The 21,551-nt window shown below is 41.1% G+C and overlaps 1 protein-coding gene across 7 annotated transcripts in view; it reads left to right on the forward strand.

Moving 5' to 3' along the window:
- UNC13B (unc-13 homolog B) overlaps positions 1 to 21,551 on the forward strand; it is a 212,908-nt gene that overhangs the window by 108,146 nt on the left and 83,211 nt on the right. For 4 of the 7 annotated variants that reach the window (XM_032205601.1, XM_032205605.1, XM_032205603.1 and 1 more), the window contains 3 exons: positions 15,131 to 15,177; positions 19,302 to 19,380; positions 21,035 to 21,109. In XM_032205601.1, the coding sequence (XP_032061492.1) occupies positions 15,131 to 15,177; positions 19,302 to 19,380; positions 21,035 to 21,109 (201 nt within the window). Of the gene's footprint in view, positions 1 to 15,130; positions 15,178 to 19,301; positions 19,381 to 20,155; positions 20,162 to 21,034; positions 21,110 to 21,551 lie in introns of all 7 variants that reach the window. The other 3 variants (XM_032205600.1, XM_032205604.1, XM_032205602.1) reach the window with 1 other exon arrangement.

Raw genomic sequence — 21,551 nt, forward strand, 5'->3', positions numbered from 1 at the left:
GTTTGAATCAAGAAAGGATGAAGACTGTGGATGGACTGAAAGGAAATGTGCAGGGATAAAACTTGTAATAATTGTCAGAATCCTGTATTCGGGGGGTAATTCCATCATAAAGCACACTATCATGGGGATCTCAGTTTAGAGGAACTTGCAGACATGGTACTGTAAGGGAATGGCCAAAGAGTTGCTCTTTGTTCTCTTTAAATTTCCAGGGCAGGGGTAGGAGTGAGAAACAGTTCTTTCTGCAAAGAAGGGTCTGATATGGGGAGGTGGCCAAAACCAAGATGATGACTGAGCACTTTAAATAGTACATCCTCTTTCTGCCTGCTTTGATGTGGATGCTTTAAAAAAAAAAAAAAAAATCTGCTTAAGTTACTTTGGCTATTTCTATCTGAACCAAACTGTAATCTTTTTTCCCCTCTTTTGGTAGCTGCTTCGTGACAGAATAAAAACTGGATGTGAGTTGTGCATTGGGAAGTGATTGATGTGTGCTTGTGCAGCTTGTAGCACTATGAAAAACTCAGGTGCAGCTGCTGATGATGTTTGCTAGAAGTAGATTGAAAAAGCAAGAAAATGAAATTGCGCTTCTGCACAGAAAACCTGTTGTAAAATTGTGGGCCAGGAAGCAATTCCGGAAGCAAAGACTCCATCTGATCCTGCGGGACAAAATGAAGAGGCTCCTTCAAGGCCAGGTAGATGAGAACCCGAGCCACGCTCATCACTGCCAGCTCTCCCCAGTAGAGATCGAAACGGACATGTTTGTTTGCGGAATAAAGAGGAGCTCTGCCAGCACCGAATTTTCCACTGCTGGAGGGGACTTCCACCAGGATGGAGAGCACGATTCCAAAGGCATGAGTGAAGTGTGCGTTGGTGAGGTGGAACTGAACTGGGATGGCTATGTGAAAATACCGTGCTCGGTTCAACAGAACAAGAAGGACTCGGAAGGAAATGCTTCTGATGGTACGATGCAGACCTCTTCTGAAAGAAAGGGTAAAGTATCTGAGGAGCAGGACCTTTCTTCCCTTAGTGTCACAATGAGCTGGAGAGAGATAGCTGAAAGGCAAGGGTGCTTTCCCCAGGAAAAGCCTGCTGCATACAAGAGCCGTAGACGGCAGTCGAGAGATCGCTCAGCTGATGTGGTTGATTACATCGTTAAAGAGCTTCAGGGAATAAGTCGCATCCAGACGGAGATTGCAGAGCTCCGGCAGCACCTCACCTTGATAAAAGGCTCTGTGGATGAAGTCTCTAGCTGTGTAGATACGGTCTTGAGTGAGATAGAAGGCCTGCAAAGTGGTTCCACTGCCAAAACCTCGAGTACACACACTCAGGAGCCAAATAGGGAGGTACGCAAGGAAGAACCAGTGTTATATTTTTATGGCATTCCAGAAAAAGATGGTGAAAACACATTAGAGCTTATCTGCAGCTTCTTGTCTGAATATCACTGTTTCAACGGTATCCAATGCAGTAAGTATATAAAAGACGCATATAGGTCAGATACTGGTACAGGCAAGCCTTTAACACCAAGACCGGCGGTTGTGAAACTCGTCAATTGTGAACAGAGAGACTTTATTTTACAGAAATCTGTTCTTCTGCAAAGCTCAGGGGTCCGGATTGCTACCAGAGATGAGCAAAAGCAGCAAAATGTCCAGAGGGGCCGCAAAGCAGAGTCTGTCTCTTCTCAGTCTGGCTCAAAGAAAAATCATCGCAACTCGTTGAATCTTGATGCTTCTCAGAGAACTGATGGAGCTGGGCACCTTCGAACTGACTCGTGCCAGGTTAAGTATAAAAGCATGAGCAAAAAAACACAGAGCACAGAGGAGAGATGTGATTCTGTGCAGAAGTCAACCTTGACTAAGAAAAGCAACTTGGTACCTGAAACTGGGAAGGAAGCACAAACAGTAAGTTGCAGTGAGCAGCCTTCGTGTGAGAGTGACTTTCACAAGGCCCTTTGTGAACCTCCACAAAATCCACAGGTGACTGGTTTGGCCACACCGAGTGATGGAAATGATTGCCGTTCATCAGAGTCTTTGGGTCGTGCAAGCCAGATGTGTGCTTCAGGCACTGAAAGTGAACACAGGCATGGTACTGAGAGTGGCACTGAGAATGGTTCTTCCCTTCTAGATAAAGATGAGAGGATAACTGCAGAAGGAATTGAAAGAGACTGTGATACCCCATGCAAATTTACCAATCCGGAGAAAGCTGATGCTCAAAGGGAAGATGTTTCTAGTGGGGTGACAACCATTAGCTATGATCACACAACAGATGAAATGGCTGACAGTAGTGACAGCTTGAAAGATATGATCCAAATGGACCTGAATGATCAAGATCCAACTGATCAGGTCTTTAGGGATGTCCTGGAAAATTCCCAGTATTTTCTTGACCATTCCCGGGATAACATTGATCTTGTAGACATGAAGTTTTACACTAATAAGCTTGGGAAAGCCATTCATCATTTCAGGTCTGCTCTGCAGGTGGTGTTCAACAAACTGGAGACAAGCGATTCTGAAATGCTTTTGGAAAATGACAGTGGCTTACAGATGGATGATGACAATACACTCATGCTGACCAGTTCAGGTATGTGTGGCAGCTCTGACAACTTTGCAGAAACCCCTCCTAGTCAGTCCTCCGAGAGCCAGGCCAACACAACTGCAAATAGCGAAGCGTCTGCTCAAATGCAGTTCATTCCTTCCAGTCTTTCCTCAGTTCCGTGTGAGTCTCCTGTTTCGTGTTTGATGCCGTCATCAGACTGTGAAATTCCTGCTGGGCAGCACTCACCTCTTGATGAGATTGGAGTAGATGCAAGCTCTCTGCCTGAGCAAGGAAAGGAGTGCAGACCCATGAGCCTTGAAAAGGTGTGCGCTGAGACCATTTACCTGAACAAATGCATCAACAATTTCAAAAATGTGCTAAGGGAAAAGAGACAAATGCGTAGGAGACTGTTAAAAGAATTAGCACAGGAAGGAAACTGGATTTCTGCTGAGGAGACAAATTCAGGTAAACTAAAATAAATGTTTTTAAAGAGATATCAAAATCAGGTATCTTGTACAGCTAGTAGCTAACACCTTACTCTGAACAGTTTATTATAACTATCTTAGGAGGTGATTATGAGAGCAATTGCATGCACTGTACAATAGTACCGACCAAAAAAAAAGCCCTAAAATTTGTTGTACAACACACTGGAATGCAAATTAGGAAGTTTCACTTTTTTTGAGAGAGAGAGGGGGAGGGAGGGAGATTTGCAGTGTATTTTCAAAATAGCAGGTGTTAGGGGTTTTCATCATAATTCGTGACTTGGTTCCTTGTTAAATATAATAGTTAAGATGTGATAACTAAGTGTGCATTTGAGCTATAAGTAGCTGGATTTGCAGTTTTAGAAGTTGAGTGGTTCCAGACTTCAAGTGGCTCCATCACGAAGTGGGAGTTCTTGGTGTTAATTGCTGCTAGATGTTATCCTAGTAGAGACCTTAAAAACAAAAATAAAAAGTAATTATAAAAAAAAAAAAAGTTGAGACCTGTGTTTTCATATTATTTCTGTAACTTGTCTATGAGATAATATTCCATTTCTGTGGAGCTGCATTCCTTATTACCAGTACAGATAAGAAGGTGTTTGACCACAATGGATGAGAGCTGATGCAGCGGAGGAGCAGTGCTGATTAACCCCTTCCTGAGGACATGGAAGATGGAAATGACCAACATGCTTTGAGGGGCAGTGTTTTGATAGGTCTTGATTTGGTAAAACCAATTCTAACGTTGAAATCTAGGTCCATCTGCCTGCTCCCGCTCCAGGCAGTAAGGGGACTCTCTCAGTGGCATCTCTGTCAAAATCATTGCACAGTTAAGGGAAGAGGCTCAATGGTTTCAGGAGTGGTGGAAGCTGGAACTACAGTTTGAAATCTTCATTTCCTTATTTCAAGCCTCAAATATTTGCATCAAATATTTTGTTCACTTTTCTCATTGCAATTATGAAAGTTAGAATAATCAGTGCTCTTTTTCCTATTGTAAAAGTTGTCTTGCTCAGAGTGTTTTTTTCCAGTGACTGTGCTTTTACTGAGGAAACAATCCATATTTGACTTCTCTACTAGTGACCTTCTCAGTTACGCAGATCACAAAGCATGTAATCATCTCTTCACTTTCTTATTTTATGTGAGGTCCTTATTGCAGAGTTAATTCAAACAATAGGTTTTTAATGAGTCAAGCACTAGGATTTCTTTCAGGCTTGGCACAGATATATACCTATTTCTGTTTTTCAAGGGAATGTTCAAATCACTCAATTATAGATAATAAAGATCAAACTGACTTTTTTTTTTTATTAGAAAACTTAGTCCTGTCCTAGTTTTAGGACCTGGGCAGCAGGCAGTGGTTTGGGTTAACTTTTGCCACAAATCAACAAAAGAATCAACTGTTTCTGAGGCTTCACCAACTGTGAGAGGAGGCTGCTTGTGTCAGTAGAGTTAGAGCAGTACAAGCATGTTTGCAGGGCAAGAAGTAGCCAAAACAGTGAGGAAGATAATGATTACAACTGGAATTCAGTGTCTTAAATCTGGTTCCAGTGTGGATTGGCATCCTGAGCCTCCCTTGTTCAGTTTTCCTAGGTGAAGAGTTAATGTTTGCATGATTCTCATGTAAAGGCATATATATATATGATTGATGTGACTACTGAGGTTATACCAATAAGCATGGGTGTAGGAAATGCACTTTGAGCGACTGGAGGACTCCAAAAGAGTCAAAGATATTTGGAAAAAGTGGCTAAGGGATGAGAAAAGGGGGAGAGCTTAGGGAAAAAAAACAGAAGAGAGGTTAGGTAGCAAAGCAACCAGACCATCAGGGCAAGGCAAAGAAGCTGTGAAGGAAGAGCAGTCCTGTCTGGAAAGTACAGCAGGGCATCACAAAAAAAAACCAAAAACATCAAAACAGTGCTAGCAGAGGATGGAGCAAGCAGGCAGAGAAAGGCAGTGGGTAAGTAACCTCTTGGCAGTAGCTAGAGCGAGAGGAGGGATGGCAGCCTTGCCAGGGGCTGTAGAGAAGGACAAAATTAATCATACAATCATTCAGTTTGAAATAGGGTGGTTTTGGCATGCATTTTCTCAGAAAGTGAAGCAACAATTTTGTTTGAGTTGTGCTCAACCTAAAATATGTTTGGGCCAAGCTCTTATTTTCTTCCGTTGGAAAAAGCATCAAACTGTGAGTGTAACAAAAGGGTGGTGGTAGTATTGTTTTTCCCAGCTGCAGATGCCTGTATATGTCCTACTTCAAAGACATTAATTTGTTCTTAATGTGCTTTTAAGTCCTGGGTCAGGTCCACTTAAAACTCTGAAAAAATTCTGCCTGCTGGCTGTTTGGTTCTGAGCCTGAACCGCTGTCTTACTTATGCCTGATTGAAAGTTCAAGTTCAGGGTATTTTATTAAATGTGTTTGGCAGCAGGCTGCGGCAAAGGAATAGATGGTAACTTTGAAGGTGTTAGTAAGTCTGTGTGTTTTGGTGAATCAGAGATGATGCACTGGCATAAAGGCTTAAATTATTTATAGTTGTACACAGATGCAAATTACCAGAACAATTTAGAAGTTAGCAGATGTATGTAAATAGTTGTATTTAATTTGAAGTCAAAAAAGAAACTAAAATATCCCCTGAAAATATGAGCAAGCTTTTAAAGTTTTAATTTGGAAGAGGCAAAAAAAGCAAATTAGGTAAGGATGGTGTGATTATGTGTGCTCTTAAAACAAACAAAAAAAACACACAACCAACAACAAAACCCACAATCCTGAAATGACAGTTTTTTTGTAGACGTAAATGAAATGTTTGGAAGTGGAATGGTGAAAGAATTCTATTACTGGGGGTTAACCAGGTTAGTCACTGATGATGCTGTGAGCACATCTCCTGTAAGGGGGTGTTATCGGAAGATTTTCAATCTTTGCCTGAAGTGGCTGTGAGCTTTGCCAAATGTTATTTAGCATGAAACCATCCCTATTAGCTTTAAACTGAAGGGGCTCAGAAGTCAAAGATATATAGGAAATTTAAGCCAAACTAATCCAGCATTTCCCAAAACGAGCCTAATGCAAGATCCATTGCTCTGCTTGTATCAAAATTAGCTTGACTTGTATTTAAGAAGCTCTATTGCCCTCTGACCTTAAAATTTGGCAGTGGTAGGTCTTTGTCAAGGGTTTATTTGTGGAAAACCATCCCCAAATAAATGAAGTGAATAAGCTTTTAAAAAAAATGTGTAGTTTGCGTATGCTCACTGGTAACTTGCTGCAGTTAAGCTGTTGCACTCCATCTGTCCCCAGTGTTTTCCAGCCAGGGACTAAAATTGGGTTTTCCCTGCTCAGCATGATGGAGCCATGGCAGACCTGAGAGTGGCAGTGAGTCCAGGTCTTCTCCATCCCCTACGCTCAAAGACTTCACAGGCTCAGGAGGTACCAGGAAGGAATCTGGTTCAAAAATAGATGAAACACAAGGATAAGGAAAGTCTGGATCTGTCTGTGACACACTGAGACAACCAAAGAGACCAAGTCAGGAGAGGATGGGATTGGGCTTCTAGGGCTTGGGGTAACTGTTGAAGAGAGGGACAAAAAAAAGAGGACTTGAAGTGGAATGGGGCTGCCTGGCTGAGGTTTTGCTTAATAGGAAGGCACAGACAGGAGGATGGTGTATAAAATTGTTTTAGAGGGGAAGAGTCAGAAATGTCTATGCCCAAAAACATGTCTTCCTGGCTGAGTCTGGGATGGCCCCTAAGTTTCCTCAGCTTCTCCAGGTCTGCAGGTTCGTGTGGAACTGACTGGCAAAACGTGGCTGTTACACAGAAGACAGCAGCGTGCTGCTGCTTGTGTTTTCTCCTCCATTAGCTCACAAACCAGAGGCCTGCAGGGTGGTTCAGGGGCTTTCACAGAATCCCAGAATGGCTGAGGGGGGCAGGAGCTCAGGGTCCCTCTTGCCCAGACCCCACCCAAGCAGGGACAGCCAGAGCAGGGTGTCCAGGACCATGTCCAGGTGGCTTTTGAAGATCTCCAAGGAGGAGACCCCACAGCCTCGCTGGACCACCTCTGCCAGTGCTTTGACACCCATTCAGCACAGAAACGCTTCCTGATGCTCAGAGGGAACCTCCTGTGCTCCAGTTTGTGCCCATTGCCCCTTGTCCTGGCACTGGGCACCACTGAAAGGTGGTGCTCCTGCTGAGGATCCATGCAGGCATGTCTTAAGGTGGAAAGTAGGGCTTTTATTTTAGCTACAATCCCCCACTTCATTTGTTGAAGTAATTTGACTTCTCCTTAGTGATTGAGTTAAAATAGCTTCTCTGTTTTCCTGTCTTAGTGATTGCATGTGTGTAATTACACCCGTACAGGGAGCAACTTTGAAAACTTATTTTAGCTTTTAAACCCGTCTGAGTGGCCCCCGTTGCCATGAAGACATTCCTTCTCCTCCATCTTTCATTAGCAAATGAGTAATATGACTCTTCTGTGCAGATACAGAATTATCTGACTGGAAGGCTTACAAGATGCCACGTCTCTACCGGAAGTTTTAGTGTGACTCTCATGTAACTTTACTAGCCTTGAAATTGCCTATCCATAAACATGAGATTTAGTGTAGGAGGCTTCTGGATTTTTTCTCAGAGGACAACCGCCTAGATTTATAAAGCCAGAAAATATCTCCTTGCATTATGGTATCTGCAGAAGCAAAATGTGTTCCGTGGGAGCTACCAGTTTCCTCGTCACGGGCAAAATGTACAGGGGGCGAGGAGGGAAGGAAGGGGGATGCTTCAAATGGAAATAGTGTATGTACTCTGGGGAAAAGGGGGAACAAATCTGTTCCTCTTTGTATTATATACAGGTTGTCTCTCAAGTGTGATAAATGGCACCTCTAATGCTGTATTAAGATTACTTAAAATTCTTGAGTTAATAAAAACAGGAACTGTAACTCTGTAAAAATCAGCTCTCAAAACCATATGTTCTAATGCATGTGCAGTTATCGGTGAAATTTGATCAGAGTTTAACTTGAGCTTAATTCGTAGAGATTAACTGGTGTATGTCCCGGGAAGCACATGGAGAACTCGGTGCTGCACAAATGTTTTATCAACTCACAGCAAATGTTTAGCCCACTTTCTGAAATCAGAGAGCGCATGGCAAAAATCCGGTCTATTAACTTTTGTTCCTCTCCTTCTTCTCTCTTTTTTCTTCACAGAAGGAGGTAGAGGAGAGCTCCAGGTTGTACATGTTGTCCCTTCTAACCAGCATCTCTTTCTGAAACTGCTGTGTGTGCATGCCTTGTCTTCATGTAACCATTGCTCCAGCTGCAGCACTGAGATTCAGTTTAGCATGTTATGGTTGTGAGAGGAAACGTTAACGCTGTGTATGAGTTAGAGTCTGTTCAGTGCATAGTACCTTGTACAAAGAGACAATATGAATGCTTTGGGTGGTCTCTGCCCTTCAGTGCTCTGTGGGGCACACATAGTGTGCAAAAGCACCATGTGCAGAGTACGAATGGTCTGTTTTGTCTTTTCCAGTCTTCCTCTTTACGAATCTTGCTTAAACCAAGCATTTCCTTGTTTTGCATTATTCCTCAGCTGCATTATTTCATTTCATCACTAATTGTTTTGTATGCTTACAGTAATCAAAGTCAAAAATACCATTATGGGCTGTAGTACCAAGATTAAATGAGACTATGGGTGCTGGGAGGTGTCTGCTGCAGATGCCATGCCATTCTAGCTCCGGGCTGCACTTTGTTTTGAGCAGGGCAGTGCTCGAAGGTAGGTATTAGCTGTATTATCAGCTAATATCAGATAATTAGCTAACTAGCTAATAGATACTTAGCTAACTAGCTAATTATCGGCTGTAGGTAGTAATTGCCTCTCCAGTCTTGGACCTGTTGCCTCTCCGCTCATCGTGCTCAGTTGTGTGGGCAGCCTGAGGGCAACAAATAACTCTTTCCTTCTAAGAGGATCCACATAATTTTTTGTTGGCTGCTGTGTAACATCTTAATTTGTGTTTGTGACTGTATCTCATGTAGAGAAAGTTCTGGCTGTTAAATTCTCGGTTTCCTTTTTTTATTTTCTTGAACTTATGCTGCATGGATTAGGTGCCCACTGTGTGTCTGTCTCTCCCTTAGCTGTATGGATCAGACCAAATTACCTTCCTGGAGCAGACTGAACATTGAACATTGTGTGGCTTTTTGGCTTCCATGTAGATCCTATCCATTGAGTTTGATGCTTTCTCATTTCTAAGCTTTATTGGCCTGTGTATCAAGAGGTTTGTATCATTCTTACTGGCAAATGTCCATCCATTAGCGCTTTATTGGAAGTGCAGACGTATCTGGGACTGGTGACAAATTCTGTCCTCTTCTGGCTTTGGTGCAGAAACATTGCAGTCTCATGTAGGCAACTCATCTGTCAGGTGAAAAACTAGTACTGGAAGATTCATCAGGTGGAAGAAGCTTCCTTTGTAGCTTTTCAGTTTTTTAAATTGATGCTCTTGCTGAATGCACTGATGTTGAAATAATCCTTCTACTTGTTGCAGCTTTGGATCCATGTAAAATGCAGCATGCTTGAATCAATAAAGACATTGAACCACAAGACCAACTAGTTTAATTGGGATGATTTAGCTTAGTCTGATTCTGCTAATACCCTTGAAGAAAGGATCTAATTAGGCGTGACTAGAAGTTTAATTTAGATGGTGAAACAGTTGCTTTTGCCTGATTCAGATTCATCTATAGCTAATTTAGGTATCGGAGGTTTGATAACCAAGCATGGTATTTGAAAACAAGTTAGCATGATTTGCAAAACAAATAAAAAGTCACTGATTTGTTTTCCTTATCTGTTGAAATACTGCACCTTTCCATGTTTTCCTTCTCTTAGACACAATACTTAAGTGTGATGGAAAGTTAGGTGTTTAGACTTTTATGTCGTCCTGAAGTTGGCTAACAGATCTGGGGATGTTCTTCCAAAAGAAAGACAGTGATTCTTCTGGTTGCGCCTCTGTTTTATGGACTTTCTTTTCTACAGAAATATTTGTTTATTCTCTCCATTGAAACATCTTCCTGTGTATGAGATAAATTGCAAAATTTGCAAATTGCAGCTTTAAGTAACTTCTCAAATTACTTGTAATCTTGGCTGCTGCTTTTCCTGAATAAGCACAACTCCTACTGGATGCCTTCTTAGGCTTCAGTAAACATTGTCTTCCCTATGACTGAATACTGTGCCTTAGATGCTCTTTTTAATCCATTTCAATTTATGCTGCTGTCACTGACATGATTTGGCTAAGCAGCTCTTGGTTGGTAAGAAACTGTAATTACTTGGAGATGACTTTCCAGCATTCTTTCCTGCGAGTTAACATGCTGCATTACTAGGGGTGACAGGCACTTCCTTGGCTGAAGACATTTGTTGGAAGTGGGTGTAAAACTGTCATCCATCAACATCAGAAATACAAAAACTGAATAGAGAGGTGATGGTCAGTTTCGCTTACGTTTGTTGCTCCATCTCTTTAGTCCTTACTGGAGATCAGTGGAAAAAAAAAAAACAACCTGATTCAGACTGGTCTGTCTGCTTACAAAGAAAGATCCAGTGACACAACAGTTCAGAGAAGTGAAGTAGAAGCCATCCATAAAATTACTTTTTCTGTCTAGGTGTTAAATGTGTCAACATTGCTGTTCTATTTGTTTTGGGAAGGACAGTGTTAAAAAAACAAATCAACAAACTCATAGCTGTTCCAGGTGTTCTTTGCATCCAGATGTTCTTTGCATCTTTCCCAATGTTTTCTCTGCTTGCCCAGGCTCTAAGCAAGCCTGGCTGTTTTCTTGGGCTAGACTTGGGCTGATCTGTGGCTGGTGACAAGACCCAGAGCAGCTCCTGGAGCCCTTCTGTGTCCTGCAGCAACTGCTACCTTCAGAGGTGGAAAACTCCCCAGGTACAGCAGTTCCACCTAAACGACATTGCCATTTGCCTTCAAGGATAGAGGAACGTCTACAATGTTCCTGCCTATAACAGGGATGTAAACTATGGATTGATTTGTTTAACTGGCACTCCTGGAGGTGCCTGCACCCTGTTAATCTGCATGCCAACAGTTGTGGGTAATGTGGCCACTGGTTCTTCAGCTGTATACATCATTGTCACAAGGGACTACAGAGGGCTTCTTGGTGCGTGGTAGCCCTTTGGCAATGTGTAATACTGTCATTATCTCCTACATAAATTGCCCATCTTTCTTCTTTGAAAATGGTTAGATTTGGTGTCTGCATTTCCTTTTGAAAGGGTACTGCAGGACTGTCATGGTTAGACACCAAATTTTCACCCACCATTTTTATTTAGCCTAAGTTCTTCTATGCTATATGTTCTCCCTTCCACACTCCCTTAAACAGAGGAAAAAGGTTAATTTTTTAAGTGGTTTGTCTCATTCTCTTCTTACAGTATTGTCTTTGTATCCTCACACTGGTTTTGCCATTTTTATGTAAATTATTTTTACTTTGATGTAGAATAAGATTGTACATGCCTTTGTGAAGGAGTCTTGCCAGCACTGTACAGTGTTACTTATGCTTTTATTTCTATGGAGATGTTTCAGCAGATATCCTCTATAGATGATACTCTCTCCTTACATGACTGTATCATAGTGGCTCATGGCCACAGTGCGATGACTAGAACTCAACTCTGCTTTCACCTGCTGTTCTTCCACCGAGGAACCCCTTGTGTGCAGTAGAATTCACATCAGGTTTTGGTGCTCTGACCTTTCTATTTCTACCATATTTAATCTGTTGTTGCAATCTTCAGTGTCATCAATTTTTTTTCCATCAAGGTCTGAGTTCTGTTCTGTATTGATAATTCTCCCATATTTGTCATCAGCAGATTTTATCAGCAGGTCCTTACTCCCACAAGCTTCCTTATTGCGTTGTCCATGGCTCAACTAGTAATTTGTTTACCCACCACAAAGCTCCCCTACTCCTCCTTAGCCTATCCAGCCTTATTAATGTCACATGGCATTTCATCAAAGCTTTTTTGTTGAAATGAAAATTCAGTTGATAACTCTTTTCATTCTCTAAAGAAAAATGGTTGCTTTGTCAAACCCAAATTGATGCTTTCAAAAACTAGTGTTCCATGTATGGTATTTTTTTTCCCTCCTATTTTCCTTATTTGCCATTTTCCTTACCTCCATATTAATTCTTTCCTTTGTGTTTGCTATGGAGTATTTCAAGCTGTTGAAGCCAATAATGAGCCTGTGCCAGTCTGGATCACATTTCCTTCCTCCTCTCCCCATGCCTTAGCTGTGGGTACTGTATTGGCTCTTCTCCAGTCTTATGGCATCAGCCCTTGTTTACTGGATGTCAGGCACTGGTTCCCTCAGCGTTTCCCCAGGGAGACCGCTGCCTGAAGCAAATTAACCTCTTTACTTTTGTTTGTCTGGTGATAACTCCTGTTTCCACACAGCCATCACCTGCTTTGGCCCCACATCAATATTGTCACTTACAGAAAGCTCTTTCTGTTGTTTTTTCTTTTGCTTTTTTACCTTGATGATTTTTAATCTCGTCACTACAGAAGTTCTTCCTCTTCTCTTATTTTCTTTTTATTTACATGTGTCCTGGTTTCAGTTAGCACAGAATTAATTTTCTTCCTAGTAGCTGGTGGAATGCTGTGTTTTGGCTTAGAATGAGAAGAGTGCTGATAACACCCCGATGCTTTAATTGTTGCAGAGCAGTGCTTATACTAAGCCAAGGACATCTCAGCCTTTGCTCTGTCCTGCCAACGGGCAGGCTGGGGGGTGCAGTAAGAGCTGGGAGGGGACAGACCCAGGACAGGTGACCCAAACTAGCCAAAGGGGTATTCCATACCATCTGACGTCATGCTAAACAATATATAGGGGTGGCTAGCCGGGGGGAGGGGGCCGGACTGCTCGGGGTTAGGCTGGGCATCGGTCAGCGGGTGGTGAGCAATTGCATTGTGCATCACTTGTTTGTACATACTATTATTACTTTCGTATTATCACCATTGTATCATCATTATTATTATTATTATTATTATTTTCCTGTCTTATTAAACTGTCTTTATCTCAACTCACGGGCTTCACTTTCCATTTCTCTCCCCCGTCCCAGAGAGGGAGGGGGGAGGGTGAGCGAACGGCTGCGTGGTGTTTAGCTGCCAGCCGGGTTAAACCACGACAACATGTCTGAAATGCCTGGCAAAAGTAATGAAGATAAATGAGCAGAAGTGCAGTTTATCTGGACTCCCAGCATTTTTACTTTGCATTTGTCAAAATCTGGGCAATGGAAGTTCATTTCCCGATCACGCCTTCTGCCCTTCCCTGCATCAGTGTTCTCTGCCATTCTCTGTTGACTCTCAGCTGCCTTGGGAGATGGTTATTGCTCAAATAACAGAACTCAATCTTTTTTTCCTCCAAAATAGTTCTTGATAATCTAGTGGGCTCAGAACTGCAGTATTGCCCTTGCGATTTGTGATCTGTCGAGTTCAGGCCAGTGTAAAACATCACTCCATTTGATGATTGCTTTCTTGTTGCAGCTCTTCCAAGTGTTCAAAGGCAAAGTTAGGGATGTCCTCCCTTCTGTGCTCTGAAGGATCTGGTTGCATTTGCTTCGCAAAATCTGCTCTCTTGACCTGCAGTTGAGCCAAGTCCCTCTGGAGGAAACGCAGGTTTCAGGCTGAGAGGTTTGGGAAGCACAGCTGTGATGGAGTGGAGCTCCATCAGTCATCTAGGTAAAAGAGCCTGGAGCCTGGTGTGCATCCCTGGGTATGGGGCAAATATGCAGCAGTGCTGGACCATGGGTCCAGGCTGTAGCTACCTCATCTGCAGGCCTTTGAGCTCCCATAGAAAACCAGGGGAGCACATTCTGTTATGGATATGTCATGTTGCTCATGACTGTTTAAAATAAATAAAAATGTATAGACTTCATATCTGCCTACCCCTGGAGTTCTAGAAATAATGAATAAGAAGTGTGGGCTTCTGATTTTGAGATCTCAAGCAGAAACTTGTTTTTCTTGGTTATTTCTGCCTTTTTTTTTTTTGGGAAACCTTGTCTGACACGTGAACAATCTGAGGTTACAGAGCTCATCCAAAGCACAGCACCAAAAAACAAACCTTTGGGTCTTCTTTTATCTTGCATATAATTTGAGCTTAATTCCTGATACTCTGTTACATTGTGATGATTCTTGGGTTTTACGTCCCGTGGCTGGAAGTACTTTGTTTTCACTGCGTGGAAGTTACAGCCTCTTGGCAGATGTGATTATCTGAGTTTGGAGTGTTAGATATTAGCAATGTGTCTTCTTTAATCATGTTTTGCTGCTGGAAACCAGTTTTTCTGTCAAGGTGTGCAGGAGAATATATGAGCTGTAAGCTGGAACAAAGATGCTTGCAGTTACAGATAGACCGTTTTCCCCTTACGCAGTAAACTCTCTTTTCTCCGATTGTAAATGTTTGAACACTTCTCTAATTGATCTACTGAAGATTTTCAAAGAAACAAAATGTCTCTCTATAAATACACTCCTATGAGAACATAAGAATGTGGTTTGAATTTGTGAAAATTAATCCTCCTATTGCTGCCTGTGGTGGCTTCCATCCTTGCAAGTGATAGCCCTTCCTGGTCACCTGTTGGAAGTTAAATAGTTGAATGGATGGAGCTGCAATGGGACTGTCCAGCTCCGGGGGCTGGAGAGTCTTTACATTTGAGAGTGAACAAAGTTCAGAAGTGCTTGTACAAAGTACCATGCTGATCAATCGTTTGCGCATTTCATACAGGTGCTTTTAATTTATAGCGTCCTCACTGTGACCATGTTCATGTCAGTGGTGACCTGTAGTAACAGGAGTGCTACCTTATCTCATGCGTTTGTTGGGCTGGAAAAAAAATAAAATAAAATAAAATAAAAAAGAAGGGAAGAGATGATCTTTAAGACTTCCTTTTGAAAGAGGAGGTGCACTGAACAGGCTCTTCTGGTTCCGGTTCTAGGTGTTCAGTGACATCGCATAGCCCGTGTGTCCATATGACCTGTCCTGATGTGTTGGCCTTTGGAGGTGCTTGAGTGATTGTCTGTATGCATTTGCCTGCATGCAGTGTGGTCTGTTATCCTTTACTCAGCATATAAGCTAATTTATTTTTTTTCTGGTGTTTTCAGAAGCTAATTTCATATTGTTCTTTTGCCTTCCCCCATTTAAGGGTCAAGATGAGGCTGATCCATCAAAACCACCCTGGCTCAAAGGAGGGTAAGTACTATCCTGAGACCTCATTTCACTGTGTTCATAGTTAGAGTATAGTTTGAGGTCTCCAGTTCAACTTAAGTAGGAGCAGCACTACTGATGCTCTTAATGTCTGGTGTGGGGAATAATCAGGTAGCCATGCCTCGCTTAGAGCCAGGCTGCTGCTACATTTTATAGCCTCTTTTTAAACAGCTAGAGGTAGGCTGTGCAGCTCTTCTGGAGATCTGTGGTTAAGGACAGGATTTAGTTGCAATGTGTAATTTCTAATGTGATGGGGGCAGGCACTTACAACAGTATTATTAAATAATCCTTGCTGAACGTCACAAAGAGGGGTCTTTTCCCTGGTGTCAGGTGTGACTGGTTCAGGACAGGGAAAGAGTAGCTCAGAAAAACTGCTGTGTAAGTTGCTCTTATAAATAAAGGTAGCTTTGGGGAAGCCTTCTGTCTTTGTAATGATTCCTGTGGTTAATGTAGAAGGCAAACCTGGAGTAGCTCTGGAAATCATTGCAGCTTTTCATTCTAACAGTGGTCATCATACCTCATCTACACAGGTGAGAGTAAGAGATTTTTCTTTCCATAACACACTAGTTTCAGTAAATGAAGCAGACAATTCTGATTGTGTGTAATTTCAGCATGATACTCAACATAATAGGTGCCAGCATGGTAGCTTCCCTAGAATCCCCTATGGAAAAAAAAGGAACGATGCATTTTCCAAGCTGCTAGGTTATGTGCCTCATTTGTGATTAGAGCGATACGGTTTGGTAATGGTGCACTCATTAGGAGCTGATGTAGCTGCAGATTTGTCCTGATATCTCAGCAAGAGGTTGTCTTGCTGAACGTACAAGTTAATTCTCATAGTACTGAAGTAAGCTTTCCTAATAAAATGCAAAGTTAAATCAGAGGCTTCATTATACGGCTTTCTGCTCTGGGAGTCATTGTTCTGTAATGTCGGTATTCCCACAAAGCTTCCTCCACACCTGCAGATGCCTGGAGCTGCCTAGCAACCCCATGCTTTCTTAAGGAGTCCAAGACTTTGCTGGAAAAGTGGCAATTAGCAGGAGCAGAAGACAGTGATTTATTCTAACTATAAACAGCACCTTCTCCTGCTTTAACAAGGAGTCAGTGCACTGAGTTTACTGATGCAGACTCATGAAATGATTTCCTAGCCTGAAAGATGAATACAACTGCAGTCCTGAAATAGTTAAAATTTATTTCGTCCGTTCAAGGCCATGTTTGCTCTAGTCTGTAAGTTCTTCCTCTTAGATGGGAGATTTAACAAAAACAAATTGAGTAATGTAGTTTTGATGAAAGTTTGGCTTATTTACTATATCCCTGCATGCAAGAGATTTCCAGAAAACGTGGTGGTGGATGGTGAACCTTTAATTCCAATATTAGCCACATTGTGGCTTAATTAGCCACAACATATATTAAAGCACTCAGGTTTGGAGTTCTTTCATGTGAGGATTAGAGAAGTGGTGTCCTTTGAGGGCACTAACCATCTTCTGTCATCACAAACAATCTTTGCTTCCTTAAATTTTCAAGATTTAATGTAAACTTCTTTGTGATAAAGGTCATATTAAAAGATGGGTTGAATAGCTTTAAGCTATTTGCACTTTTAGCATAATGGCATAATATTTTCATGTCTCTAACCACAGGTTTTGGAAAGCTAGCTTAAAAAAATAACTAATTGTTATTATGGATCAGTTTCTGGGTGTAATATCTCATATCTGTATATTTTATTTATTAGTGCAAATCATATTCTCGCACAGAGATGCTATTCACTTCCCAATATAGCACTCCATGATAATGCTATAAATATTGCAGGCATTGCAGAGGAGAGTTACCCTATTGTATATGAAGCCATGGTGTACATATTTGAAGCAGCATCAGTACTTCTGTCTGTACAAACACTGTGTAAAGCAAAGAAGAGATTGTGCTAGAATAGAGATTGAGGTAGCTGAAAGCACAAGCTAAATAATTTTGAAAATTAAGTGTTTTTTTTTTAATAATAATAAGCTAATAGCAGGTTATTTGAGTATATAGCTGTCTAGGTATTAAGACACCTCTCTTAGAGGAGAATGCAAACACCTTTAAAATATTGCTATTCTCTGTCAGTTTGGCTTAGAAGCATTTCTCTTATTTTACAGGTGCAAAAACCTTAGTCTAACATAAATATTTTGCAAGAAACCAGGCTGTAACTAGACATGTTTCTCAAGCACAGTATCTTGTTTAGGCTTGTCTTGAATTATAAAACATACAATTCTAGTTTTTTTTTTTTCCCTTAGAAACATCAGTGTCGCAGTTACCTTTCAATTGAATTACAAAGAAAAAAAAGAAAAAAAACTTTAAAAATTCTGTAGAAAAGAAGTGTTATTTGTTAGCTGTGCTGTTAGCTTTAGCAGGGGCATTGACTCTGGATTTTTACTTGTGACTATTTTATTGAATCTTTTCTCCTTATAGACGCTCCCTTTATATTTTGCATATGCTTTCATAATGATTTGACCCAAATTTTTGACCCAAAACTTAGCCATAAATTAAGCTGTATTGTGATTTAAACAATAAATTAAAGTGTATTGTGTTTTAAATAATACTGAAATTCTTGACATCATCTAAATAGTCTTCTGTGAAACCTATTTTACTCCAAAATAGTATTGTTAATATCAGGCAGCATTTTGTAATATTAGGACAGCAGAAAAAAAATATCCTGTTTGATCCCAGCAAGACTGTGCTGAGTTCTTATGCTTATATTTATTGTTTGCTGATTTGGGCCAGATCTTTCTGTTGTAAGTCAGAAGGGATTACTGCAGTGTAACTCCAGCAAAAATATTTTCTGGAGCTGTGTTGGAAATGAGGATAGCCTTTAGTAAAAACACCACCTAGCTTTGCTGTAAGGATTTCCAGTACTAGAGAACACATTCTTTGCCAGAGACTCCAGCAGTTTAAACTAAGTGAACTGCTGTAAAGTAAACCTGGATCTTTTTCATGCCTGAGTTAGTCCCCTGTTCCCAGCTGCAGGATCTAGTGTTCACATTTTGCTGGCAGAGCAGTGTAGCAGACTGTGAATGGGGTTTGTTCATTATATAGGAGCACAAAGAACCGTGCACAGCTCAGTAATGCAAATATGCCTAATGCTGCATGTGGAGGCAAGGGCAGTTCATGTGGTCACACTTGACTGCTCGCCTTCCCACCAGACTTGTTCAGCCAGCAGCATCTGTCAACTCAGACATGGATTGGATGTGTCACCTTCCTATGCCCAGTCAAAAAAGTCAATTTTACCCTTGCAGCACTATGGCATGTTCATATATATAATAGACACCTGCCCTCTTTTGACACAGCCTTGTGCTAGGTTTTGCAGTGACATCTTTCTCCATCCTAGCATGGTCTGCTATAACGCAGGTGGTTGGTCATCATTTGTTTTTTCCCAGACTTACTTTTTTTTGTTGTTTTTTTGACTTTTGGCTATATTAAATGTAAATTTGAGTAGGCCCTGCTTGCCAAAGAAGGCAGGCTGCCTGTAGCCACTTGCCAGCCTGCAAATTTCCGTGGCATGTGCAAATTTGGTTCTCTAGATCATTTTAAAGTGTAGCTCCATATGCATCTTTTATATGCAGAGTATTAGTAAGAGTGGTTTGTCCCAGAATATTAGTAAGTGTAGTTTGCCCCTGTTCTAGTAGTTGTGGTGTCTTAAATCATTGTGACTGACTGCGGTATACCAAATCAGCAAAACACACAGGTTACCAGTGCCAACCCTCTTACCTTTACAGAGACTGCTGCAGATCTCTGGTTCTACTGTTAGGTGAGGATTTTTGCCAAATCCATGCCCCAAGAAAGCTGTGAGGATAAGCCTGCCTTCACTTGCCAGTGGCAGTGACTGGAGTCTCTGCAGTCTGCTCTGAGGTAGCTCAGACAGTCAGCCTTGAGATGAAGAAGATGCCTTTTTTTTTTTTAAAGCAGTTAAACAAGTTTGGTTTATCATTAAGTTGTGTTTGGAGTGAGCTGATTCTTCATGTTCTTATTGAATGTGATATTAGCAAAGAGAATGGTGTTATAAGGAAGCTTTTAGGTCATCTGTTTACTGTCTGTCACTGCTGGTGAGATTATTTTAATCCTTTTTCCTCTTGATTTTCCAGGCCTGCAGGTGGTCTCTATGGCATTGATAGCATGCCTGATCTACGCAAAAAAAAGCCAATTCCACTTGTCAGTGATCTGGTAAGAGATTTTTCTTCTGCTACACAGTCACTGGTGCAAGTGGCTTTATTTTTTGACATATGGTAATGTTCATTGTCACTTCAAAGAGTTGTAAGTTTCCTGCTTAGTTAAATTAATTCTTGAAAAAGAGGTTTAAGGAGTTGCGCTTGGAAAAATCTCTGAGAACGAGGTATGGTTTCATAGAGTGTCGCATTCTTGTGGCAGAATTAAGATATTTTTCATGTTCATCTTCCTTCTTTTTCTACACAGAATATTTGATTATTTTGGGGCCTGCATTATTTTTAAATATTTTCCTAAAAATCGCATACTTTGTGGAAAGTTATGATGTCCATGTGAGACTTGGCAACTTAACAGAAGGTTGGAATTTGAGTGGATAGATAAACGAACATATGTGCTTGGATTTTTTAAAGTAATTTGAAATATTGCCAGTAGGCTCCTGTGCTGAGGAAGCAATAGAACCAAGAAAGTAATGAAGACAGGTTTCTTACGGTTGTGTGATATGGTGAAATACGGCTTCTCTGGGACAAATGGTTTTCTGTTGTGTGCGTGATCAGTACACATAGCACATTCATAGTTGGGAGAAATGCTGTAACATCTGAAAGACCAAAGTTTCTATACTGCAATTCCTGTGAAAAGATGCATACAATTCTCTCTGCCAGCTTATGCATGGGAAGCCTAATGTATCTTACTATCTGCTTGTGTCTTCTAAACCTGTGCAATGATGGCATTAACCTGTGTTGCTTCCTTTGTATGCTTTCATTCTCTCTCTCCACAGGCCATGGTAAGTGGAGCTAAAGACAATCTAACAAACCTTTACCAAAACCAAAAATTATTATACCTTATTTTCCCTCTGCTCTTATGCTTTTTATTTTGAACCTGCAGTATTGCAGTGCATGCATATTCAGCACTCTGTCCTGCTACATCACTGATGGAATGAACTTTTTTGGTCTGTCTTCAAATAGAGAAAATCAGAGCATAATTGAAGGTGTCTGATATGATTTGATGATTTCAGAATAGATATTGCTGGCTTTAATTTCTTTCTCAGCCTTCATCTTTTTATATCAGTATTAGGTGTTTCACAGGCAGGTCCTGTGCTGCTCAAGGGTTCAGAATGGCATGGGTGTGATGTGAAAGGGTCAGTTTTCAGGGGAAAATGCTGTTCATTGCATTCAGTGATGGCCCACGAATGTGACTCACCAGCACATTCAAACCTGTGCTCCCAGCCCACCCTTTATCCTGTTTGTATCGTTTCACTGTCACATTTGGGAGTGTTGGGTATGTTTTAAAACTGACAAAATAATCTCCTTTTGTTTATGAATAAAGTTAAATGTAGAAGATTGAGTCCCACGTAATTATCTTAGGCAATACTGGTGTTTCCATTGCTACCAGAACATAGAAGTGACCCCAGTTATCATTATTACCAGAGAAACAAATAAAAGTTTGAGACTGCCTGTGGGCAGATGAAAACTAGTTGGAGACCTCCCAGAGTATGCATTCAACTCTTTTGAGATGTGAGCTATCATTTAAGAAAGTAACTTCAATGTAATAGGCTTGGTATCTGGCATGAAAGAGTGCCTTTGCTCACATCTTCGGGGATGTAGTACCAGTGCATTTCTGAATGTTGATAGTGAATAACACATTTTCTTCCTTCTAGTCACTGGTTCAGTCCCGGAAAGCCGGAATTACCTCAGCAATGGCCACTAGAACATCTCTCAAAGATGAAGAGCTGGTAAGTGGGAGGGTTGCTTGGCTCATGTTAACTTTCAATAAGTAAATTAGGGGAGTTTGGCTCTCTGGGATGCAGAGCCAGCTTCACAGATGTCTAGAAATATAGATGCAAAGCTTCTTGTATCACTTGTTTACAGAAACTAAACATGTAAAAAAATAACATTTGTCAGGTATGATCCTAAAAAATACAAACTTATTTCCTTGTGTGTTATCTACGATGGGAGACAGTGTGCAAAACTTGCTTTATGTAAAGTGTTCCTCATCCACAAACTTTAATTTCTTCCATCTCTTCCACTTTCTTTTAAATGTCTAGAGAAACATTTCTGAAAGTATGTTCTCTAATGTCACTAGTAGAATTTGGATAAATTTGTCTGCTTTAAATGTGTAGATAAATTGCACTGTTCATGCCTTTTCCCTAAAACCCATGTGTTAACTAGCAAAAA

This window comes from Aythya fuligula, chromosome Z, assembly GCF_009819795.1.
Source record: "Aythya fuligula isolate bAytFul2 chromosome Z, bAytFul2.pri, whole genome shotgun sequence".
Classification (NCBI taxonomy): domain Eukaryota; kingdom Metazoa; phylum Chordata; class Aves; order Anseriformes; family Anatidae; genus Aythya; species Aythya fuligula.